A 27,701-nucleotide genomic window follows, 5' to 3' on the forward strand; every position below is an offset into this window, starting at 1 on the left:
ATTAATCAAATCAAAGCACAATCATCAGCAAACAGTAGGGGTCAAAATAGGCATCTTTTCCCACCTTTACCTGACACTGCTGAAATGCCATTAGTGTATTTTCCTTTTCAGTGAACATCCATAAAAACACTCCCCATCAAAAAAGCAAGTAATATTTCTCACAAAACTGCGAAGGCCCACATAAAATATTATCCTCAGTAAACATGCTCTACTGACTTCTTGCACTGAACACTGGCAGAAACCAGAAGACTCTACAATTGTTCCTTTTCAGTCGCAAGATAGGGTTATTAAACTACCAACAGCAGAAGAATTCATAATTAAGAAACTCAAGACAGTATGGTTAAAAAAAGAAACAATGTTGAGGTAACCTGATGTTTTATGCTAACTATATTTATATTGACTAATGACTAAACTAGAACAATAAAGAGTACATATTAAATAACATCAATCTGTTACACATCTTGAGTTACATGTATAGTATTTCTAGATTCTTTCTCCCAATATTCAGGAATCTTAGTTCTAATGTATCTTAAGGGGTTCTTACTCCTGACAATCTTAAAATTTAGCTATCTTTTCTCTTTGCTAGTAAAGGTAGGTTTCTGCTGCTCTCACTTCTCTCTGGAATTCACTGTACAAATCTCTAATACTGCTCTCCTTTTTTTCCTTTTCTCATCATTTCTAATTCTTGAATTCCAACCTTTTCTAATTATCTTCAGAACTGACTTTCAATTTGCACATTTGGGATCTGAAATTGTTTCAAGTATTGTAGAATTTTTCTTGCTACAAAAGGTGCACATTTTAGTAATTTGGGGTGCCACAGTTAATGAATCCTTTTAGGGTAATGATGAGGATAGTGTAAGATCAAAGAAGAGTTACTAAAGTCAAACAGAAGTACCAGGGAAAATAATCCTGGTAGAGGATTAAAAAGGAAGATAATAATAATAAATAATAATATTTAATTATATTTAAATATTAATAATTGATAATAAATTTTCGTAGTATCATAGTATATAGAAAAAATATGTTGTTACTAATGTGCACTGGAAGGAAGAACAAAGACAAATGTATTAAACTTACAAAGGTATGTTTCTTTAAACTCACTAGGAGAAAGAACTTTCTAACAGAACTGTCCTAAACTGAAAAGTACTGCCCTTTGAGGTAGTAAGTTTCTTATCACTAAATATATTACAGCAGAACCAAGAATAGTGTAAAATGTAAAATGAGAGAGGCTGAACTGTCAGTTAATTCCAACTTCCAGAGTCTATGGCTTTATGACAAAATATTTACTACAAGTGACATAAGAACTTATTTTAGGATACAGATCAATTTTTAATAAGTACAAGTTTCATTATTTATTTTAATCTATGTCCAAATTTATTCATTAATGCTGTAAGTATTTATCAAGGATGAATTATATGCCTGTACTGTTCTTAGCTCTGCAGATAGTGTATGAAACCCATAAAACCCTGTCTTCATGCCACTTACAGAGGTAGGGGGACAGGAAGGAAACAGAAGAGAAGTAGTAGAGGAGGTGAGTTTATCATATGCAGAAGTTTCCTCAATGTATAAATTTCATGTTAGCATGAAATAAATTCATCCTAAATTCTAAGTCACCTCTTCTCCGGCCGTAGGTAGAAATTTTGAATTACTCTTATTTTATATATGTCTCTAGTCAAATTCCTTTTTTAAAAAACATCCTTTTAACAATTAAAATACTTTTTATGTCGTTTTACATTTCTTGAAACCCATAGAATGTACAACACCAAGAGTGAGGCCTGAGGTAAACAACAGACTTCTGATGGAAAAAAAAAAAGCAACAACAACTTTTTAGGTACTTAGTAGCTATCAGGCACTAGACCAACACTATACAAGAGAAATACAATGCAAGACATATGCAAGTACAAATTTTCTAGTGGACACATGAAAAAAGGAAAAAAAAAGTTAAATCAATTTTAATATATTTACTTCACCCAATATATCCAAAATATTATCATTTCAACATAATCAATATAAAAATTAATCACATTTTTTTCCTTCAATTCTAAATCTTTAAAATCCAGTATATATTTTGTATTTACAGATTATCTCTATTTGGACTAGCCACATTTCAAGTGCTCTACAGCTACAAGTGGCTAGGGGCTATTGTATCTATAGGAATTAGTATATTTTAACTACATCTCAATGCAGACACCAAATTTCATAGGAAATACCTGAACTTACTTAGATCATATTTAGATTTCATGAAATTTATAGTTGAAAGAATAGATTCATATATCCAAGTTGTTTCAAACATATTTAAACGTCATCCAATACCAAATCAAGTATCGGTTTTTACATTTAAATTATTTAAAAGTAAATAGAATTAAAACTTCAATTCCTTAGTTGCATTAGCCACGTTTCAAGTACTCGATAGCCACATGTCAACAGTGGCTACTATATTAGATAGCGCAACAAAATGTTTCTAGACAAGGCAGCAAAAAAAGTTTTTAAAATTAAATTTTTTATCATCCATCTTCTTTTTATTTGAATCAATTCTAGTTGAAAACAAGTGAGGGGACCTTTTTTTTCTTTAGAAATCATAACCTGAAGAGTCTTCCACAAGAACTGAGGCAGTTCCTTTGAATCAAAATGTCAATACTCAAAAAACTAATAATAAAAGTCTATTATTTCCAAAGTTAAGTATTCCAATCCCAAAGGAGAGAAAACTCTCAACTCCCTTACTTGATTGAAAATATTGCCATCCACCTTGCCACCCAAGTTAGAAACTTCACCATTACCTAATTGTCACTAAATCCTGTCTTATTAGCTAGGTAATACATTTTTAAAAAACTTTATTTTATCCCCTTCCACTCTACCTTCTATTGTTACTACCTTTGATCACCTGGGCTATTTTAAAAGTATCCTAAAGCTAATTTTAAATACATAGGGATTATTTTGTGCATGTGAACACCCATTTCATCACCAAGAATAAAATACAGACCATCTCCAGTACTCTATATAAAGTTCCCTCCTGCCCTTTGCCAAGCCAAACTCCCAGAAACAGGTAGTCTGGTGGACTTTTGACTAGTTTTGCCCTTATGAATTTTATGTAAATGGAATTATACAGTATATAGTTTTTTATGTCTGGCTTGGCTTCTTTTATTAAACTATTATCTTTGAGACTCATCCATGTTGTTGTTACCAATAGAACCTTTTTATTGCTATATTATTTGGAATTATATAAAATTCTGAAATTTATTTATCCAATCTCCTGCTGTTAGGTATTCAGGTTGTTTCCAGTTTGTGCCTATTGTGAATAAAGCTGGTAAGAAGATTAATAATGTTGGTTTAAATATTAAAATAACTCAAAATAAATGCTCAAAATATGTTAAACTCTTTTCCTCCATTATGTTGTAGTCACAGTAGAAACTGATGCTGTATATACCACAGAATGGACTTAGGCACATACAAAATCAGGTTTGCATTTTGAACAAAAGACATGCCATGTATACCTTCAATCATTATACATGTTAAGTACATACACAATACATTCATCACATAAACAACTGCAAACATTAACACCACATGGATAACAAAATTTGATTCAGTTTATTATCACATTTTAGCATCTGCTTTGTATTTTCTAACGCACAAAGAGATTAATCCAGGCAACCATAACAAGAGAGAAACTGGATACTGTCACCCACCCTATCAATCCCACAAGACAAAGCATGTAAAAACATAATATGTAATATTAAAAGATGGATCTAAGAGGGGTTATAAAAAGTTGATTAGTGTTAATCTGATCATTTAGACAAGCTCAGTAAATTTGAGCACATAAAACTTTCATTACTTAGTAAAATTAGCATCAGCTTATTTCCCTAGCACTACTGCTAAACTGATGTCAAGATAATGCTTTATGAGCTTATTAGAAAGGAGTGCTAATTTGCATGAATGAGTTAAATAACTGCTGTACTGCCTCCATGCAGGAGATAACATTAAAACAAATCAGATCTGAAATAAGTATTTTATGAAAATTAGTATAACAGCAGTTAATATTATTCTAAAGTTCACTCAATAAAAGGCATTTTATTGCTATAGGTTGCTTCTCTAGTATTTTAAAGGAAAAGGAAAATGACAAATAGGAATAAACCAAAGTTACTAATCAGATTTATTCAATAAACATGTATATACATGGACAGTGAACCTTTAAAAAATTACTCTTTTGTACAAAGATCACTTGCACTTTGCCTGTAACTACTATAAAACTATAAATTCACACAAAACAAAAAGATAAATGAAATCTTCACATTTTTCCCCTTACCTCCCATTCTCTAGCTGCTGCTTCATTAGTAGAATCCTCACTTGTTTCCGATTCTTCAATCTTTTTTACTACTATAAATCCAGGTTCTCTGGTATATTCACCAGTATCTTCTGCATATATTTCTGGACTCCACTGAATGAAGAAGGCATACAAGTGGTCTGTCCTGTTAGAACAAGCGATTATTAATAATAGACCTAGTATTCTGTGCTGTTAGCTAGAGTTTAAAAACTATATTTGTTAAATATTTTCACAAAACTTGAAGACTTAAAATATACAAAATATATACCATGCTTTATTTAAAAATAAAACAAAGCCCACTACCAGGAAGACATTAACTTAAAATTTTTTGGCTGTGTTCTGTCAAGCTCTGAGAAAACTACATTAGGATTTTCTCTAGCGTGGTTCTGACATGCTCAGATGCTGTCCACAGTAATGTTTCTTTTCTTTAAAGAAACTTAGTAATGGAAAGGAAAACTGAACCCACCATTTTGACCTCATTTACACAATGATCTAACTATATAAAATATAAGTAAACAACTAACTAATTACCAATTTTAAAACCTGGACATCATACAGATTTTCTCCAAGTTAATAGAAATTTAGTATGTTTAACTTTTATTTTTTTATTTTTATTATTTTTTTTGTGGTCTAGAGTTTTTTTCTTTTTTTTAACATCTTTATTGGGGTATAATTGCTTTACAATGGTGTGTTAGTTTCTGCTTTATAACAAAGTGAATCAGTTATACATATACATATGTTCCCATATCTCTTCCCTCTTGCGTCTCCCTCCCTCCCACCCTCGCTATCCCACCCCTCCAGGCAGTCACGGAGCTGATCTCCCTGTGCTATGCGGCTGCTTCCCACTAGCTATCTACCTTACGTTTGGTAGTGTATATATGTCCATGCCTCTCTCTCGCTTTGTCACAGCTCACCTTTCCCCCTCCCCATATCCTCAAGTCCATTCTCTAGTAGGTCTGTGTCTTTATTCCTGTCTTATCCCTAGGTTCTTCATGACATTTTTTTTTTCTTAAATTCCATATATATGTGTTAGCATACGGTACTTGTCTTTCTCTTTCTGACTTACTTCACTGTGTATGACAGACTCTAGGTTTATCCACCTCATTACAAATAGCTCTATTTCGTTTCTTTTTATGGCTAACATTCCATTGTATATATGTGCCACATCTTCTTTATCCATTCATCCGATAATGGGCACTTAGGTTAGGTTGTTTCCATCTCCGGGCTATTGTAAATATAGAGCTGCAATGAACATTTTGGTACATGACTCTTTTTGAATTATGGTTTTCTCAGGGTATATGCCCCGTAGTGGGATTGTTGGGTCATATGGTAGTTCTATTGGTAGTTTTTTAAGGAACCTCCATACTGTTCTCCATAGTGGCTGTACCAATTCACATTCCCACCAGCAGTGCAAGAGGGTTCCCTTTTCTCCACACCCTCTCCAGCATTTATTGTTTCTAGATATTTTGATGATGGCCATTCTGACTGGTGTGAGATGATGTCTCATTGTAGTTTTGATTTGCATTTCTCTAATGATTAATGATGTTGAACATTCTTTCATGTGTTTGTTGGCCATAAACTATCAAACTCTTAGAGGAAAACATAGGCAGAACACTCTATGACATAAATCACAGCAAGATCCTTTTTGACCCACCTCCTAGAGAAATGGAAATAAAAACAATAATAAACAAATGGGACCTAATGAAACTGCAAAGCTTTTGCGCAGCAAAGGAAACCATAAACAAGACCAAAAGACAACCCTCAGAATGGGAGAAAATATTTGCAAATGAAGCAACTGACAAAGGATTAATTTCCAAAATTTACAAGCAGCTCATGAAGCTCAATAACAAAAAAACAACAACCCAATCCAAAAATGGGCAGAAGACCTAAACAGACATTTCTCCAAAGAAGATATACAGACTGCCAACAAACATATGTTTAACTTTTAAATACCAGGAACATTCAGTGTATTATTGGTTCAGGGATGATCCAACCTTTTAACTCTCTTGTTCCCCTTTTCCATTTTGTTTACTAGAGTAAAGCCTAAATCCCTGATAAACATTATTTGAGGGTCAGCAACACCTTTCAAACATGTATGTTTTGTTGGCTGTAATTAGCATGGATAATTGAAAAGTGATTATAAAACTCTCCGCTAGCACATACTAATCAATAACCACTGTTCTGGAAATTGTTTCTAAGTTAATAAAATTTTTTAATAATGTCATTTCTTATGTGGCAACTAACACTTTAAAAAGGTATAGCTCAATATCAAAAAAACAAACAACCCAATCCAAAAATGGGCAGAAGACCTAAATAGACATTTCTCCAAAGAAGATATACAGACTGCCAACAAACACATGAAAGAATGCTCAACATCATTAATCATTAGAGAAATGCAAACCAAAACTACAATGAGATATCATCTCACACCGGTCAGAATGGCCATCATCAAAAAATCTAGAAACAATAAATGCTGGAGAGGGTGTGGAGAAAAGGGAACCCTCTTGCACTGCTGGTGGGAATGTGAATTGATACAGCCACTATGGATAACAGTATGGAGGTTCCTTAAAAAACTAAAAATAGAACTACCATATGACCCAGCAATCCCACTACTGGGCATATACCTTGAGAAAACCATAATTCAAAAAGAGTCATGTACCAAAATGTTCATTGCAGCTCTATTTACAATAGCCCGGAGATGGAAACAACCTAAGTGCCCATTATCGGATGAATGGATAAAGAAGATGTGGCACATATATACAATGGAATATTACTCAGCCGTAAAAAGAAACGAAATTGAGCTATTTGTAATGAGGTAGATGGATCTAGAGTCTGTCATACAGAGTGAAGTAAGTCAGAAAGAGAAAGACAAATACTGTATGCTAACACATATATATGCAATTTAAGAAAAAAAATGTCATGAAGAACCTAGGGGTAAGACAGGAATAAAGACACAGACCTACTAGAGAATGGACTTGAGGATATGGGGAGGGGGAAGGGTAAGCTGTGACAAAGCGAGAGAGGGGCATGGACATATATACACTACCAAATGTAAAACAGATAGCTAGTGGGAAGCAGCCGCATAGCACAGGGAGATCAGCTTGGTGCTTTGTGACCACCTAGAGGGGTGGGATAGGGAGGGTGGGAGGGAGGGAGACGCAAGAGGGAAGAGATATGGGAACATATGTATATGTATAACTGATTCATTTTGTTATAAAGCAGAAACTAACACACCATTGTAAAGCAATTATACTCCAATAAAGATGTAAAAAAAAAAAGGAATTAAGTATCATCTTTCAGATAATTTGCCTCTATGAAAACAAGCAATTGTTTTTTCATAAATTACTTAGATACAATACAGTTCAAAATTCTAATAAAACTAATTTTTAATGAACATTAGCCAAGGTGCAAGGACAACATTAAAATGGAAAATTCCATGCAAAAATTAAAATAAAACCAACAGTAATGAGAAAAACAAATCCTTACATTATTTTTAACTAAAGATATAATAGGGTTGAATATTTCATTGTAATCATCTTGGTATCGTTGGCAGATCTGAGTATCTGGCTCTTTGCCTTTCATGTACTCATGAATTATGCAAATCATACCATATTTTTAAATTATTCTAATCACAGTTTGTTGAATGCACAGACTGTACTGTATATTTAGGTGAGGGGGGAGAGAGAAGAATTTTATTATTATATTCCTGAAAGCAACAGTCTTCAGAGCAACATATAAAGACTTTCCAAGAGGTACACAGACACATAAGATAGTCCTAAGGGAAGTAATCTTATATTCTGCTTCCATATGTTAATCTTATACTAAGCTGCCTGAGAACAGTGTGGTCAAGACATCTTACAGATTGCCTGTTCTCTGCTTTCACTAAGGTACTATCATCAGTCATCCAGAATTTTACATGCCATAAACCGTAAAAACTTCCTCGTTGCCCAAAGTTGGTACTGAGATGCGGAAAAGTTTTAAAAGACTGGATAACAAGTCCTTTGGCATATCAGGTGGTTTCTAATTCACTGATTTCCATAAAACTGGAGGAGTTTTTAATGAAGTTGTTCACTAATGGTCACTGAAAATAATTTTGATGAAACGTAAGTAATTTTGGAATATAAATAGAAACATGTTTAAAGAATTGACATTATTATAATAAAAATTTTAATAGACTTTTTTATGAACAAAGCTTCTCAATACTTATAATAAAAAGAAAAAAGGGAGGGGGTAGAACTGAGGGGCTGAATCCTATCTCATCATTTCAATGAACAATATTCATCAATGGATACATAAACTAATTGGAGGAAAGCCCTAAATATTTTATTAAGGCATTTCCTGTATTTTACTTTTTTATATGTAATAATTATGACAATTTATAATTTATGTTGCTTTGATGAGCTGTTTATTAGTAATAATTTTAATGATAAAATTTTCTTGTGTTTAATTAACATTTGGAATAATGCAGTTGTTGATAGACAATTTTCTCTTTGATTTCCACATGTATTGTGAGCAGAGGCATTGTGTATCTTTGTTCAGCACTACCTTTTCAAGTATGTTAGAACAGGAAACAAAGCATAGCATAGTTTTAGAAGGCAGAAATAGTACCTTACTCTGGAGCAAAGGGCCACCATGCTTACTGTATATTATAAAAGGTTTAAGTTCCCAAAACTTATGGTTCCTCTTCTTTAACATAACCCATGGCACATGTAGCTGTCACTTGGCTTTCTTCACATCCAACCGTGGGGACTGAAGCTCAAAGAACTCATACAAGTGCTGGTACTGTGACTGCTGCTATTGTGACCCTGTTTTCTGCCAGCATGCATTAAACTGAGGCAGGCCAACTTGTTAGCAAGGTAGGGTAAGCCTTAGACCCTTTACTCTTTTGACAATAATCACAAAATTTTTAAATAAATGTAATTCCAGTACACACACACTCACACATATAGATAAATGTGTAAGTATAGGTAATTTGTTGCAAAAAATGTAAAAGGGAATAAAAATATAGTACCTTAGAGTAAGATTCTATGAGGAGGTATAATTGAAATACAAATTCAAAGAGAAAAAGCAATGATGCAAATTTTAACTGTTAAAGAGCACATTCAAGTGGTGTTTAAATGGATAATGGTAGAGGGCAAACTGTTAACAATGTTTAGATTCTACTGAGTATATTTAAAGTATAAATGCAAGTTTTAACTTAAAATGTCAATATTTACAATGCAGTGATAACAGACATCCTTTAGAATTGCTTAAACTTAAGATGAAAAATTTTACTGTGTAGTGGGTATAAAAAATAGTTTGAGGACCACATCCTTTTAGTAGCTAATTTAGTGCTATGTATTCTATAGTAGGCATTCAGTAAGCATTTGATGAAATTTTTAAGAAGGAAATTATACATCATTACCTGCCTTGAGGTAGGGGCTGTACCAGTTCGTATTTCGATGAACCTTCTTGATTTAAGACATTTTAAGTAAGTTTCTTTACTACTAAAACTAGGTATATGTTCACCTTCTTTGCATCAAACCATGAAAGGGACTAAAATTAGAAATGGGGTAAATTAAAGAGTGTAAAAGAGGAGCTAAACGATTTTGAATAGATTTAATGTCAGGTTTTAATCATAAACTATTTCAATACTTTGCTACTGGTGGGATGTAGTATACAAAATAATTTCAGTTCAAGGAATCTCAATAACGTTTTGAAGATTCTGTTGTTGTTTTACCTTTCTTGTGGCACAGCAAACCAATATTCATGTTTCTTATCTCTCTGTGCATACTGTTGCATCGTTGCACTTGCTTGAGATACAAATGTTTTCCTCATAGGTTTTCCAACTCTGAGACATAAGAACTTATGTAATCGATGCCTCCTCTTTTCTTTTAGAAGTGCAGAACCTAGAATTGAGACACAAACAGTGTTTATTCAATTCTCATACACCATGCTTGAATGATTTAAAATAATTTAGATTAAGTAATGCTTATCTCCAAACTTCTGACAAATAATTACAGAATAAAACATCAACTTATTGAATTCTCTTAAGTAGCTTGTATTTTTTCCCATCAGAGGCAAAGTGACAAGTACAGCAGGACTAATGAACTAATAGGCAAAGTATGAGCTGACGTTACGTCTAAGCGTTAGGGAAAAGGCAGAAGATCCAGGAACTGTTGGCAAATTTCTGTTTGTGACACCCGCACTAAAGTATCACATACACATGCGCAATTTTCTGCATGTTCTTTATCAGCCTTCTAGAACAATATCTAAATAAGTCTGTAGAATTTTCAAAGGTTTACTGTAATATGGTTGTTACAGACAAAAATTTAGTAAAAAATCTTGTGAAGCTTTTATATGCATATGAAGGTGTGATAAAAACAATATGCTAGATTCAGCCATCAGTTTGGACAGCCTGAATTATCTCTAACCCGTCCAACCACAGATGCTGACATATGACACACTGAGAGTCTGACAACATGGTTCAATTCAGCAATCTAGACATTAATTAGCTTACGAAGGTGGCATACTGTGAAGAAAAAGCACTTAGTTATAGTCAGGAGATCTGGGTACTAGTCATGGCTTTTTTTCTGTGTAATACTGCACAAGGTACATCATCTATCTAAGCCCCAACATTTGCATCAGGTTAAAAGAGTGAACTTTTACCATTCTTCCCACAATTATATTTGTACATTTTTATATTTATATATTTACAGTTTTATAAGTTTTATGATATTATAAAGTCACTAAAGATCAGAAACTTTAAATATTTCCCTATTATAGGATCTCAAGTTACTTAAAATTAGTTACTTAAAACTAAGTTTCTTGTCCCCCCTCCATACACAGGTACAAAAAGAAGAAACCAAGCGGTAACAATCCAGGGATACCTATCTAAACTATTTACCAATTTTTCTCCTTTTAGTATTTTCTCATAATGGGATGTCCCTCCCATCAAACCCTGCACCCAAACAAACCCAATAAAATAAAAGTAGTCTACTATATTACTGGGTCAAACGGAAATGCCTCATTTTATCTTTTTCAAAGTTTCAAAATATAAGACAACTATCAGACACAAATATATCAAATAAAGATATTTATGCCAGCATTCTTTAAAACATCAAAGAAATATCTTAATAGTATGAATTGTTAATAACAACTGAATGTCTTAATACAGAAATGGCTAAATTACAGGGCCATTAAAAACCATGAAAGAATTATATGGATTCAAGTTGACCCTTGAACAACATGGGTTTGAACTGCACAGGTCCACTTATATGCAGATCTCCTTCAAATAATACATACTGTAACACTACAATACATGGTTGGTTGAATCCATGTATGCAGAACCACAGATATGGAGGGCTGGCTGTAAACTTACACATAGATTTTCGAATGTGGGAGAGGGGTGTGTGTCACCCCTTAACCCCTGAGTCGTTCAAAGGTCAACTGTATAATGACATGGGAAAATGTTTATTACATAATATACTAAGTAAAAAAAAGCAAGAAACAACACTACATACAATCCTGATTTTATATGAAAAATCCATGTAAGTAAAGATACAAAAACTAGCAAAATTGTGTGTGTCTCTGTATGTATATACACATACACACTAAAGATCAAAGATAAATATACCAAATATTAACAATGATCATTTCTAGGTGATGAACTCAAAGTAATTTTTATAAATTTTCTAAAAACTTCCTACATTTGTCAAATGTTCTTTAATGAACATTCATTAGCTCTGAATAAAGAAAAAAATTACAAAAGAAAAAATATTCAATCTTTTATAGAACTTGCTTTGAGTAAATGAATTCCTTAACATCTACTGAATATAATCCTTAGGTCTTCAGTATACCTAAATTAGACAATGCAAAGAAAATTCAGTGTTTTTAAAAACTGAATCAAACCTTTGTGTGTTGCTGGTAGGAATGTAAAATGGTGCAGCCACTGGAAAACAGCTCAATGGTTCATCAAAAAATTAAACACAGAATTACCATAGGATCCAGCAAATCCACTTCTGGTATATATCCAAAAAATTGAAAGAATGAAATCGAACAGATTATTTGTACACCAATGTTCACAGCAGCACTATTCACAACGGCCAAAAGGTGGAAACAACCCAAATGTCCATCAACAAATGAACATATAAAGAAAATGTGCTGTGTACAGTAGAATATTACTCAGTTTTAAATAGGAAGAAATTTCTGACATGGTACAACACAGATGAAACTTGAAGGCATTATGCTAAGGGAAATAAGCCACACACAAAAGGGAAAATATGGTATAATTCCACTTATATGAGGTACATAGGGTAGAGATACAAATTCACAGAGACAAAACGTAGAATGGTGGTTGTCAGGGACTGTAGGGAAAAGAGAATGGAAGTTACTGTTTAATGGGTACAGAGTTTCAGTTCAGGAAGATGAAAAAGTTCTGGAAATGGATGGTGGCGATGGTTGTACAACAATGTTGAACGTACTTAATGCCACTAAATTTTACATTAAAAATGGTTAAACTGGTAATTTTTATTTTATGTATATTTTAACAATTAAAAATTTTTAATTAAAAAGACTGAAATCTAGTATTGATTAATCTAGAATCAATACTCCAATAGAATATGAGAAATGTTAGCTAAGATACTTGAGTTATACACCTTTTAACCCATAATGTACTAAGTGGAAGCACTGTATATTAGAAATAAAAGACAAACTATTACTATAATTTTCATAAGTAAATAGTATGAAAAAACAAAATGGTGTTTTAATTTATCCTTAGTACTGCTTTTTAAAGGAAAACATTTAATCAGACAATGATGGAACTTGTGGATACTTGAAAGAATTTCAGAAATAGATTTTTATGTCTAATTGCACTTTTTAAAAATGATGGGATTACAACTTCGGCAATTGCAAATTGCAATTAGGATATTATATATGAAATTTTAAAAGGTATTTTAATGATAAAACATATCAAGAACTAAAAGAGAAATGGAGAAATCAGAGGTATTACGGAACTTGTGAGCACTTTCAAGAAATAAATTGTTTAAAGACAGAATGCAGTGTGTGAGGAATGTTTAAACATGGTGGAAAAGATGCCCATTATGTGTACAACCCACTGTGGGATAAGAAAAGACAGGAGAAACCAGAGACTATGTACTTGTCCCCAGAGAAACATCAGTCAAGGGCTACTAGATCATCCTTCAGAGTGGCCTAAGATACAGTAGCTTTTGAGTCAGTGAGGAAAGACGGAGACAATATGCAATAAGATAAGCTAACTTTATATATTCCTTAACACTTACCTTCTATATTGGTTGTTGCTATTTTATGCTTAATTTCTTTTTGTGACACCTGTTGAATATTTTCCCTTTGCTGTTTAGTTTGTTGCATTGTATGGGTTTTCCAGAGTTTCCGTAGCTCTTCTACCTCAGTCTCTGAGTCCTGATTTTGTTCCTTTCCTTGCTTTCCTTTGTTGACAATTGGCTTTTGTTTAAATTCTATTGCTTCCCCACAGGGCATACTTTCTTTTTCACCTTCTTCATGGTGTAATGAATTCTCATTAAGAAGAAAATCCTGGTCTGCATTACCTTTTATGCCTGTGCTTTGTTCTTTAGGACCTGAGATTTCTTGAAGATTATCTGTAGTCTGATCTCCTTCCTTAGTAGCCATTTCAAGATTATTTAAATCAGTTTTAAGGGAAAGAGTCCCAACTTCATTGGTAGTATGTCCAGAATCAGATTTTAAGTGGTCAGGAGTACTAGCAGCTTCTGTTATGACTGTCAAACATTCTACTCCACTCTGACTGATGGTTTGCACAGATTCTGATGACACACCAGATGATTTATCTTGTCGCAGCTCATCTGAAGAAATAAGCTCCTCTCGTATAGGAGAGAGTTCTGATTCCGTGAACACATCTTCAGAAAGAGACTCCTCGGTGCTCCTAGGAGCAGTGCTGGCACTATCATTACCTGCATCGCGAATTCTTGAGTCTATTTCATCAGTATTACTTCTTGTCATTTTCTTCAAATGGCAGAAGTCCCTTCCTGATAACTGATCTATCTCTCTGTCAGTAAACAAAATTTAAAGTTATTACTTTTTAAATTGTAGAATTTTATTTTCCACAAACTTAACACTGAATTAATATCACTAAAAAGGCTTTCCTAAAAGGGTGTAGCATACATCTCTTAACAGCATATCAAAAATTTGATTGATTCCTATAGACCATGTAATTAAGTCAAGTTTTGCATCAGTTGCTTAAGATCTGGGAAATATCAGTGTAAGATTTCCTGAATTGATCTACCTGAAGAGAAGTTGAAGATACAAGTTCTGGGTGAAGCTATAATTCTAAACTAAAATGTATTCACTGATGAAATATGCAAATAAAATTTTGATTAAAATTTTAAATGTCTTAATAAAATAAAAATACACTGATATTACACACACACACACACACACACACACAGTGCTTATTTACATTTAAATAGAAATTAAACTAAAATAAATAACTCAAGTGCAAAGTTAAAAACCAACCTGAATAGAACTGAGGCAAAAGTGCTTAGAGGTTAGATATTAGCTAGCTGAATGGTTCATCATTACTTCTAGATTTCCATGTTTAATGGCATTTGTATATGCAAGCACTAATGTTCAATGGTTAGACAGTTAAGTTCTGGAAGGAGACAGTGTAAACACTACATGAAATGCAAGTCAGCAACTTAAAATGATGGCTAAAAGTAGTTTCTGATAAACGGAAATTGCATGAGTTCTTTGGAAAAAGTATGAACATTTATGCAAGTCTGAGAATAGGAAAGACTGGAAGTAAGCCGACACACAATTTATTGGCTACCTCTGGATGGTGAAGTTGGGTAACCCTGTTCCTCTTATTCTAGTACTTGATATTTTTTATAATGATATGCATAATTTTCATTGTGCATAGGATAGGTAAAATTTATTTTTAAAAAAGTATTAGTTGAAGTCCAGTTCCTATCTCTGCTTGCCTTGTACTGAGTGATTCACCTTAAGAAATGTATGTAAGCATCTAATCTGTGTTATTAAATGTGTAATAGTGTCATCTACTGGTGAGCCCCTAAAACTGCATATATAGGGTCTTGGAACTTGGCAAAAGTTTTGAGAAACTGTACCTGTAGATTTAATAAGACCCTTAGGTATGAGATAAAGTCAAGTAAACCTAACAGTATATAGATTTAGATAAGTGTTGTAACCTTATTTTTTTTATGTCAATGATGCTGCTATTGCTCAATATAGTTCCTGAACAATACCTTTGCAATTAACTTCCCAAGCAGTGTAAGACAGAAGAAAACCAATAAAATCTTACACCTCATTTTTACCATACATGACATTATCTGAGTTGTTGCCAAATATTGTTTTTAATCAATTCATAAGGCAGCATTGAAAGATATTTCTTTTGCAGTAACTTTTTTAAAGGTTTGGATCAAATAGATGGTCTTTCCAGGTGATGTTGTGAATGATAAAACAGTGATTTACAAGAGGAAGGGCCCTATAGCATCTGTGTAGAATAGTTATGGATCATTCAGCATAATAGAATCCCAAAGTATCCTAATACAAATGGAAAAGCAGGGCAAGATAAAATGGATCTCACCAATGACTGGCAACATATACATACATATACTCTTCTTGTTTCTCTTTTAATCTAATCCTTCACTCCTTCACCTTTGTCTTACCCCTCCACCTGCCACAATAATCTTTACTTGCTGAGACTGATTTTGGATGATGATATATTAAATAGCTAACAGTAGAGGCAATCCTAGGAATAATCTGCACCTCTAAGGATGAGTTTACCAAGCCAAAACAGTATCTACTGGTGGGCCATTATAATGGAGACTGTTTAAATAAAAGATTTTATTCTACCACAGGTATTCTAACAATTCATGTAGTCTGCCTCAGAAACAAAAATAATTTGCTTTCCGTCTCTTTTGTAAGTAGTTCTGTCTCACAGGGGTTAATTTTAAAACAACCATTATCATCCCTGTGGGCTATTATAGGGATAGAAATCTCAGTATCAGTTAAAGTGAAGCCAGTTTTTAAACTGTTGACAAAGTCATGTATGGAGGAATGGGGGAGTTCTTTTCTATTACATATCAATTTTCTTCTTTTGTCCTTCCCTTCCTTTGTTTGTATACCTGTCTTTTATTTTCTTCTCCTTTTATTTCTTATCCTTCCCTTTTCTTTGTTATTCCTTTAGTTAAACACATTACTTTCAAAGGCTATGCTGACCTGTAGCCTCACATCTATGTTACCTGAAACACACAAATTCCCTAACCAGTATATTCCAAGGTTAACTCTTTAAATTTGTGCAATCTGTGGGTCTTCTTCCCTGTGTTTTATACTTTTCTGAGAGAAGGGTGCAAACATATAAATCAATAAATGACAAAGCTGCTCTGGCTTTATTAATGTCAGGTCTTTGCTCATGTGACCTCCCCCAAACCCCACACCCAACTCTTCAGGCTCTTCTAAGGAAAATTTGAAAGCTACCCTTGATTACTTATATTACCTTAAATTACTAATAAAAATAATTTGAATTTACCTGAATAAAATGGGCTGGTAAACATTGAATTAAATGAGTACTATAGGTTACTTTTAAATATCAGGTTCTCTGACCAAATATACAAATATAAATCTAAAACAATTCCTAACCTAGTGCAGTAAGAATAATCTTTTCAATACTACATATAATTTCTGTTTCATTAATGATAAAATGAAAAGCAGCTATAATAAAACTATTAAAAAATACTTCAGAGTTATTAGACCAGGGTCAACTATCTAGATGAAATAAAATTGCAAAGGAGTATAAATATCACTCTTACATGGGTAAGGATTCCTTTATTTTGCTATCGAAAATTTCTTTGTACATTGCAGCTGACATCACCTCTTCCATTGGACACATGATGCCATATTCCTCACAGCCGTTCTCTTGAACCAAGGGGTCAGTTTTATGTGGATCAAACATTATATTATTTGGTGTAACTAGCAACACACCGCTGACTGTGCCCTAAGATGAAAAAAGAAAATAATGTTTAATCTTCAAAGTTTAAATTTTCAAAATTATTCTAGGTATTTTTATTTCCAATGTTAGGCCACCTACCACATATAAAAGTAGTATAGTCAAGCACTATGGCATTTTCATGAAAATGTTTTTAATAACACCCAAATTTTCCCAGTAAATTCTCCTTGTTAGCAGAGGCAAAATACAAAGAATATCATATTCACCTTCAATCAATCAAGACAGGAATTAAAATTTGCAGCCTCAGTAAAATGCTGAGTTATATCAGCAAGATAACTTCAGTAATATAAGAAGGACTGTAAAGTCCTTCAAGGCATGAGCCATGTTTTACATTAACTTGCATACAGCCTCCTGTGTTCTTCCGTCACTACAGGTATCAAATAGTTTCATGCACACACTGCAGGTTTAATAAATAATGTGCTGATAACTCAATCCATTATAAAAGGAAAATAGTATAATCTGTTTAAAATATCTTTAAAAAAAATCTCCATTTCACTCGATTCTGCTACTGCCTAGTTATGTGACCTCTGGCAAGCAAAGCCTCTGGGGTTGTTTCTTCATCTGTAAAATTAATTAGATTAGATTACTTCTAAGGCATACAGTAATTATTTTAATCATGAAAAGTTATGAAATGTTAAATATATTTATACAAATATAAAGAATCCAACCCTCTCATCTTACAAATGAGCAAACAGAAGTACGTAAGAAGCTGATCCCACTAATATTAGCTAATGTTTCTTGAATGCTTTGTATGTGTCATGCTTCATATATATTATTGTTCATTTATATATATTATTGTTCAATTATAGCTCTGAGATGAGAATACAGGTGGGGAAATTAAAATTGAGAGAGGCTAGGCAATTTGTCCTAAATAATAAATAACACAGCTAACTAATAAGTGTCAGGACCAAGATCCAAAATCCAAGCAGTCCATGCTTTTTACTATAATCTTTTCACATCTGAGTTACAAACAATAATCACTTCAACTCAAGTACCAAATATTCCTTAATCCTATTATTTTATTTATTTTTATTGAAGTATAGTTACTTTACAATGTTGTGTTAATTTTTGCTGTACAGTAAAGTTATTCAGTTATGTATATTCTTTCTTAATCCCATTTTCAAACTCCCATTCCACTACATCCTGTAAGAATAAAAATAAAGAGCCAGACAGAATTCTAAAACTAAACCAAATAATTACTTCAAAGTTGTCTTTTTTTTCTGAAGATACCAATAGAAAAACTTAAATATTGCTTGATTTGGTATCACACCCTCCTTCCAAGTCCATATTCAGCTCTGTGAATTTATCTGATTTAACTTTAAGAATGTAAAACTTAAGTTATGACAGACACTAACTTTAGAAACAAACAAAAAAAAAAGAAAAATCCTACTAAAAATGGTCACCCAATCACAAATGAAAAAAAGTTATTGCCAATGTTCGAGACTATAAAATACGCTTATTATTTACAGTAACTGCATGCAATACTGGAGAGAAGAATACGTGTGTGTGTGTGCATTTTGGTGGAGGAAAGGGAATCAATCTCAAACTCTGACTAGTATTTCTTTTAGTTCAGACCATGGACCTCTTAAATAAGGAGGAACTTTATGTAAACCATAGCCTAATCATCTTTTGATCAATATTTTATTTTATTGTTTTTTAATATCTTTATTGGAGTATAATTGCTTTACCATGTTGTGTTAGTTTCTGCTGTATAACAAAGTGAATCAGCTATATGTATACATATAACCCCATACCCCCTCCCTTTTGCGTTTCCCTCCCACCCTCCCTATCCCACCCCTTGATCAATATTTTAAACAGATTCATATACATTATGTATTTCTGGATCACATGCCAACGGAAATCAATGAGTGATGATAAAATATGTTGCAGGGACATTTACAACTGCCAGGGATAATCCAAGAAATAAATAATCAAGAGTAGAGTATATACAATATAAAAAAGCTGAAAGATTTCCAATCTTTAATACCTTCCTCTATCTCACCACATCTACAAGCAAGTTATTTGAGAAATGAAACCAAACAATCAGTAAGGATTAAGGAAAGCAAACTTGAGGTTCTCTGAAAGACTTCAGGTCATTCTTGATTTCATAAATTTCATCTGAGCATTAGTTTTAAATGATGATATAATATTTGGTTCACTGGCATAACACTACATCTTTTGCTTTAAAGGATTTTCATTAAAGACAATGATTACTAGGTATTATAGAAAAGGCCCAGTGTAATAATACTTTAATTCACTATACACATGAATACTATAATCTTAGTAGTGTAATTATAGAAACCATTTGAAAGGTCTCTCAAAACCGTACTTCTACTACTCGGATTACAAGGGGCTTGAAGCCCTATAGCTTAACACTGGAATGATCAATCTGCTAGTGTTATATTCCAGGAATTCACCCTTATTTGCTGCTACTGAAGGATGCACTGATATATTCAAGCTTCTTTCCCTCTGCCTTTAGCTGGAGCTCTTTGAGGTATTCTGTGAGATGTCAGGTGTCTCCATAAATCAAAAGAGACGGCCATGAGAAACATTACAACACAAAATTCACAAAAATCTCTTTAGAAAGGAGCCTCTCAAATTAATTTGCCCAAGATCAAATCTGAAATCATAAACTCATACTAAACCATTAACACTTCATTCTTTTTAAATACTGTTTCATAAATGTAGACATATTTTCAGGAGCAAGAGCATACTGTAAGTAAGAGATTTCCAATTACCATATCTTAATCCACATGACCTTCAGAAACTTTAAGCACCTACTTCCCTTTAGTATTAGTAACTTCCAATTCCTTATGTGCAATTACTTGACTAATCTTCCAAGAAGGAATTATTTCTATTAGAAAATAGTCTATTTCTAAAAGAAAAGTTACCACTTATATTTCAATATTTCTGTAAATACTAAAAGATAAAAGATTATGAGGGAACTCATCCCAGGAGAAATAAAAGCTTGTACTGATTTTTTTTTCAGTCTTAAGTCCACAGTAATTTAACCATTACAATAATTGTTGATAAATTTCCATAATTTTATATAAATAATCTTTACTACAATCAACCTGTAAGAAGAAAGAAGATGACTTGTATGAGAAAGCATCTTTTCCTGCTTACTTTCTTACAAGAGATTATGTTTCAAGAACACCAGTGCAAGCCATTCCTAACCCTGCCAATGACTTTATCTTTTCTTTGATTCTTAAACAAAATTGTTATTCAAATACTTCCAACTAAAATTTTGCTTCTAGCCAAAAACTAATTCTGCCTAAAGCTACTAAAACACATAAAATACATGAAATAACTCTTTTCCGATACTATAATGCTGAATAAGGGGAAACAAATAAGATGAGATCTACAAATGCCCCAGCACACTGGGTGGAGTTTCCTGGCCACAGACAGAGACAGGAAAGGAGAGAACACTCCCTACTGAGAAAGCTTTGGAGATCTACAGAGGATTCTTTTCCAAGGTTCCAGCTGAGGACTGATTGCCACCTGCGCGAAAGCAGCTATCCAAGGATGAGAAAAAAAGCACTCAAAAGAAGCTGAGAAAACAATCCCTAGAGTCCACAGAGTCAGAAATAGTTTGTGTTCTCACCAACCAGAGCAAAAACCCTTGTAATTTACAGCACCTCAATACTCAGAAGGGTATTATCTCAGTAAGGGGAAAACTAGCTAGACTTAAAGGCTGCTCTGGTCATGCCTAACAAAACTTAAAAGCAAGCCATGACAGGATGAAGCTGTTTCCAAGAAACAACCATGTCACAGAAAAATGCACAAGAATATGTATAGAAATACAAAAATATCCAGCACCCAACAAGATAAAATCCATAATATCTGGTATCCAATTAAAAATTACTAGGCATGCAAACAAACAGGAAAATATGGCTCACAGCAATAACAAAAATCAATTAACTGAAACAAACCCAAAAGTGGAAGAGAGAAAAGAATTGGTAGAAAAAGACATTAAAACAATTATTTTAACTATAGTCCATGTATTCAAGAATATAGAAGAAAGATTTTGCGTGTTAAGTAGGGATGTGGAAGATATAAGCGACCCAGTTTAAACTTAGAGGTGAAAAATACACTGGATAGAATACCAGATTAGATTTGGCAGAAAAATTAATTACTGAACTTCAAGATACAGCAATTGAAATTGTCCAAAATGGAGAGAGAGGAAAAAAAAGAGCAGAGTATCAGTAAGCTATGAAGCACATCATCAAGCAACCTAAAATATGCATAACTGGAGTTTCCAAAGAAGAGGAGAGAATGGGGGAGAAAAAACATTTGAAGAAATATGGCCAAAATTTTTTCAAATTTGATGAAAACTATAAACCTACAGATCCAAGAAGCTGAACGAACCCCAAGGAAAACAAATATGAAACACACACCAAGGCACATCATAATTAAACTGCTCAACAATATCAAAAAAACAAACAACCCAATCAAAAAATGGGCAGAAGACCTAAACAGACATTTCTCCAAAGAAGACATAGAGATGGCCAAAGGCACGTGAAAAGATGCTCAACATTGCTAATTATTAGAGAAATGCAAATCAAAACTACAGTGAGATATCTCCTCACACCAGTCAGAATGGCCATCATCAAAAAAATCTACAAACAGTAAATGCTGGAGAGGGTATGGAGAAAAGGGAACCCTCCTACACTGTTGGTGGGAATGTAAATTGGCACTATGGAGAACAGTATGGAGGTTCCTTAAAAAAGTAAAAACAGAACTACTATATGATCCAGCAATCCCACTACTGGGCATATATCTGGAGAAAAACATGGTTTGAAAAGATACATGCAGCACTCCAATGATCACTGCAGCACTGTTTACAACAGCCAAGACATGGAAGCAACCTAAATGTGCATCAACAGATGAATGGATAAAGAAGATGTGGTACATATATACAATGGAATATTACTCAGCCATTAAAAAGAATGAAATAATGCCGTCTGCAGCAACATGGATGGACCAGGATATTATCATACTAAGTGAAGTGAGTCAGACAGAGAAAGACAAATATATATTGCTTGTATGCGGAATCTAAAAAAAAAAAAAAGATACAAATGAACTTATTTACAAAACAGAACAGACTCACAGACATAGAGAACAAACTTATGGTTACCAGGGGGGAAAGGTGGGGAGGGAGGGATAGACTGGGAGTTTGGAAGTGATCTGTACTATATTTAAAATAGATAACCAACATTGTATGCCACAGGGAACTCTGCTCAATATTCTGTAATAACCTAAATGGGAAAAGAATTTAAAAAAGAATATATATGTAAAAAAATAATAACAATAAAATTAAAAAAAAATCAACTTGCTCAAAATCAGTGATAAAGACATCATCTTAAATGCAAAGAAAAATATATATTTTATACAGCACACCAAATACAAAAGTAATAGAAGACTTCTCTTCAGAAACAGTGCAAGCCAGAAAACAGTAGAGATTTGAAAGAAACATCTTTAAAGTTCTGAAAGGAAAAGAAAACCCTGTCAACCTAAAATTCTATGCCCAGTGAAAATATCTTTAAAAAGTAAAGAAAATACCAAAGCTATATGAATAGCAAATAAGCAAATGAAAAGATGCTCAGTATCATAAGTCATTAGGGAAATGTAAATTAAATGAGTTACCACTAAAGACCAATAAGCATAATTAAAATCTAAAACACTGACCACGGTGAATGCTGGTGAGGATGTGGAGAAACAGCAACTCTCAGTGACTGCTGGCAGGAATGGAAAATAACACAGCCACTTTTGGAAGGCAGTTTGGTAGTTTCCTACAGAGCTAAACACAGTCTTACCACACGATCTAACAATCACATGTCTTAGTATTCAACCAAAGGAAATAAAAACGTATACAAAACCTGCATATTAATGTTTATAGCAGCTATCTTCGTAAGTGTACAAACTTGGAAGCAACCAAGATGCCCTTCAGTAGGTGAATGGATAAACTGTTGTACTGTACATCCACAGCGATAAAAACAAATGAGCTGTCAAGCCATGAAATATATGGAAGGCTCTTAAATGCATACTGCTAAGTGAAAGAAACCACTCTGAAATCATTCAATCATACTTTATGATTCTAACTGCATGACACTCTGTAAAAGGCAAAACTATGGAGACAGAAAAAAGATCAGTAGTTTCCAGGGGTCCAGAGGAAGGGATGGATGAACAGACAGAGCACAGAGGATTTGGGAGACAATGAAACTATTTTGCATGATACTGTAATAGTGGATACATGTCATCATACATTTCTCAAAACCCATAGAGTGTATGACACAAAGAGTGAGTTCTGATGTAAACTATGGAAACCCACTTTAAGTGTAAGACACAGTCTCAAAGTAAAAAAATGGAAGAGATAAATCAAGTTAACACTAACTGAACAGAAGCTAAGTGACTACATTTGTATCCATCAAAGCAGACTTCATAGCAAAGAGTTTTACCAAGAATAGTCTTTCATAATTAAACAAGTCCATTCATCAAGACAATATAAGAATCCAAAACATTTTTATACCTAACCACAGAGTTTCAAAATACACACAAAAAAACTGATAGAACTAGAAGGGGAAATAGACAAATCCACAATTATAGAGGTATTTCAACATCCTTCTGTCAATAATTGATAGAACAAAAAGACAGAAGATCAATAGTAACACTCAACTTGATTTAATTGACATTTATAAACTATTTCTCCCAACAACAGCAGAATACACATTCTTTCCAAGTGCACATGTAACACGTATCAAGATATAATACATTCTGCACCATTAAACGTTAAGCCTACAAATAGTAGTATGTTCTCTAACCACATGGAAAAACATCAGAAGTCAGTAACAGAAAGATATCTTGAAAAATACCAAATATTTGGAAACTAAGAAACTTCTAAATGTTCCATGGGCCAAAAAAGAAATAAAGAGAAAGTATTATGAACTGAAAGAAAATGAAAATACAACATATCAAGACTGTGGATTCAGTTAAAACAGTACATAAAGGGAAATTTATAGCACTAAACACCTATTTCAAATACCCATAATTTATGAATTATGACTATAAAGAAATGGTCCCCACGTGTGACTTCTCAAGTGGGTATCATACTATAATTACTTTCTTAGCAACACCTGGAGTTTATTTTGACTACTGTACTTTACTATAATTCCCTCTGCAGACTAGAAGTTCTCTGTTTTAGAAAAGCAGCAACCTGTGGTAGATAAAACACAGATTCAAACTGGGTTTGAATTCTAGCCAGGATAGAGAAACCCTGGACTCATTAACCTTTTCTGAAAGTTTTTTTTTTTTTTCCTGTGAAGAAGGAATAGGACTGCCTATTTCACAAGATTATTTTAAATTGATCATCATGTGCTGATGCTGATGACTAAAAATGTAAATGCAAAACTGTCATATTTTAGTAATAAATAAAAAATGATTAAAAGTTTTTTCTAAAGTTTTATCCATTACCTTGCCACTGGTAATATATCTGCAATTAATTTTAAGAAATTTCTCAGTAAATGCTTCTTCCTCCTCAGAAGTTGAAGATACAACTCGTGCAGGTCGAATACCAGTAAAAGCAGATGAGAGAGTTTCTTCTTTCGGGTGGACTACATCAGGATTCTTTAAAAAAAAAAAAAAAGATAAAGACACTTCAGAGAACTAAATAAAACTAAGCACATTGTTAAATGCAAATGCATAGCTCTCCCCAGTAAGTGTTCTTCCTTCTCATCACATTCTGTAGAACAGCTCAAAACGTTTTTATGTAAAAAAATATGGGAAAGATGGCTTCCCTGGTGGCGCAGTGGTTGAGAGTCCGCCTGCCGATGCAGGGGACACGGGTTCGTGCCCCGGTCCGGGAGGATCCCACATGCCGCGGAGTGGCTGGGCCCGTGAGCCATGGCCGCTGAGCCTGCATGCCCGGAGCCTGTGCTCCGCAACGGGAGAGGCCACAACAGCGAGAGGCCCGCGTACCGCAAAAAAAAAAAAAAAAAAAAATATATGGGAAAGAATGTCACTTCTTTTACATTTGGTAAAGATCCTAATACAGCTTAAACTTACATTTTTCAATTATTTTTTTAATGGGAATATATATATACTGGTTATAATACATATGTGTTTGTGTGTGTGTGTGTGTGTGTGTATACACACACATACACATTCAGTTGCTCCTGAATCAAATCACTGGTCCTGATCATTTAATATATCCCTCAGGTGCTGGGAGCAGAGAAAAGGTGAGTGCTTGTCTGTGAAACCTAGGAATTCAGCACAATCCATTCATTGAAGAGCCTGTTAAAATCTCAAGCTATAAAGAATTTATCAGTACCATTTTACAAAGTATTAATTAGTTAGATCATAGGTTTTTAACTTTTTTGATGCCATGGACCATTCCCACAGTGAAGCCTATAGACCTCCTTTTCAGAATGTTTTTTTTTAATACTCAAAATATAGAATTACAAAGAAAAACAATTATATCAAAACAATTATCAAAACACTTTTTAATCAGAGATATTTTTATTTATAGATATATACACTTCTTTATTAATACATTAAATAACAAGATCTAGTGATGACTCATAACGATAATTTTGAAGTACATGGCCATAAACAACATTCTGTGATATCTACAACAACTCTAAATGGATTTGAAAATATGTGAGTTCTAGGGCTTCCCTGGTGGCGCAGTGGTTGAGAGTCCGCCTGCCGATGCAGGGGACACAGGTTCGTGCCCCGGTCTGGGAAGATCCCACATGCCGCAGAGCGGCTGGGCCCGTGAGCCATGGCCGCTGAGCCTGCGCGTCTGGAGCCTGTGCTCCGCAGCGGAAGGGGCCACAACAGTGAGAGGCCCGCGTACCATTAAAAAAAAAAAAAAAAAAGAACTGAAAATATGTGAGTTCTATTGGAGACAAAGTCACAGGTATCCCTGGTGCTTTTCTATAGTTTGCTGCTTATATTCTTAATCTTTAAAAATGCTAGATTTCACTTAAAATTTTTTCTATCCAAGTTCACAGAACTCATAGTTTTCCCAAAGTTCACTATTCTGTACAAATGTAGGAAGGTTAGACAGATGCCTTTTAATCTTTGTTTTAAATACCTCCACAGAGGCATTTCATACCTTATAAGTAAATGCACAATGCCTTATATAATAGTTTTCATAGTAGCAAGGTTCTTCACAGCTTTGAACTAAAATCTGCCACTCTGTAATTAATACCTAATAGTTATTATTTGCCCTTTTGAAATAATAAACAAGACTGCTTCCTCTTCAGTCTCACAGACTTTGAGATACTTGAAAAGAACTATCAAATTTTAACATGACTTTTTCTACTCTAATAAATGCATCTAATTCCTTAAATTCTGTCCTATTTAGGACAGAATTTGTAGACTTCCTTTCTAAATTTCATATACCCTTCCTAAACTATAGGGCTGAATCCCAAGCACTTGGGCAGATACTCAACAGACATTTTTTGAAGGTAGACCAGTTCAGAACACTGCAAAACAGCTACATCTGATATAATTATATTTTTAAAAAACCTAAAATGGAATTATATTTTAACAGCTGCATGATACTGTTATAGCATTATTATCAATCTTTTCATTTTGTGATACAAACTAATAACTTTACATTCATCCTGTTGTCTCTGGTAGTTACTGTATCTAAGAGTTTTATATCATATATAAATTCATTTAGCACAGATAATTAAATAAGGGACATTAATAATATTAATTGATATTTATGAATACCTTTATATTTAAGTATATTATAAAGACCATTTCACTTTCAAATCATAAGGTATATACTATTACCTTAATTTTTAAGGAAACGTATGCTTGTCCAAATTCAGTAACTTGCCCAATGAGTAAGATGAAGCTGAGATGAAAACCCATGTTGCCAACACATGAACTAGTGAGCTTAACTGCACTACTATATGCTTTCCATTTCAAACATTCTTCTAAAAGATTGTGTGCAGAGGGGAAAAAAAAAGCCAATACAGAGCTATCACAGGGCCCCCTGCAAACTGGCACAAAGCAATACACAAATTTTGTCTATGACTGTTCAGTTACTCCCAAATCAGGTGACAACAGTATCTACTAAATAACCATATTATTCACAGAAACTGTATCAGGGTACATTGTCAAATATTTTCCTTAAACATATACCTCATAGAACAAGATCTCTGAGGTTCCTTCAAAGCCTCAAATTCTACAACTCAGTATCAATAGCCATCCCAACTTGTCAAAGTAATCCTATTAAAAAGAATACATGAGATTAGCTTAACGAATGCTCAAAGTATAGCATAAAAGAGTATTTCTTTAAAAGAGATCAAAGTTGTTTAGAGAAATCATAATCAGACCTCATTTTAACTT

The 27,701-nt window shown here is 33.5% G+C and overlaps 1 protein-coding gene across 7 annotated transcripts in view; it reads right to left on the minus strand.

The window, feature by feature from the left end:
• OXR1 (oxidation resistance 1) overlaps positions 1–27,701 on the minus strand; it is a 452,875-nt gene that overhangs the window by 40,056 nt on the left and 385,118 nt on the right. For all 7 annotated transcript variants that reach the window (XM_067711496.1, XM_067711493.1, XM_067711498.1 and 4 more), the window contains 5 exons: positions 24,807–24,959; positions 17,140–17,324; positions 13,600–14,360; positions 10,041–10,209; positions 4,304–4,466 (listed from right to left, as the gene is read on the minus strand). In XM_067711496.1, the coding sequence (XP_067567597.1) occupies positions 4,304–4,466; positions 10,041–10,209; positions 13,600–14,360; positions 17,140–17,324; positions 24,807–24,959 (1,431 nt within the window). The remainder of the gene's footprint in view (positions 1–4,303; positions 4,467–10,040; positions 10,210–13,599; positions 14,361–17,139; positions 17,325–24,806; positions 24,960–27,701) is intronic.

Source organism: Pseudorca crassidens, chromosome 17, assembly GCF_039906515.1.
Source record: "Pseudorca crassidens isolate mPseCra1 chromosome 17, mPseCra1.hap1, whole genome shotgun sequence".
NCBI lineage: Eukaryota > Metazoa > Chordata > Mammalia > Artiodactyla > Delphinidae > Pseudorca > Pseudorca crassidens.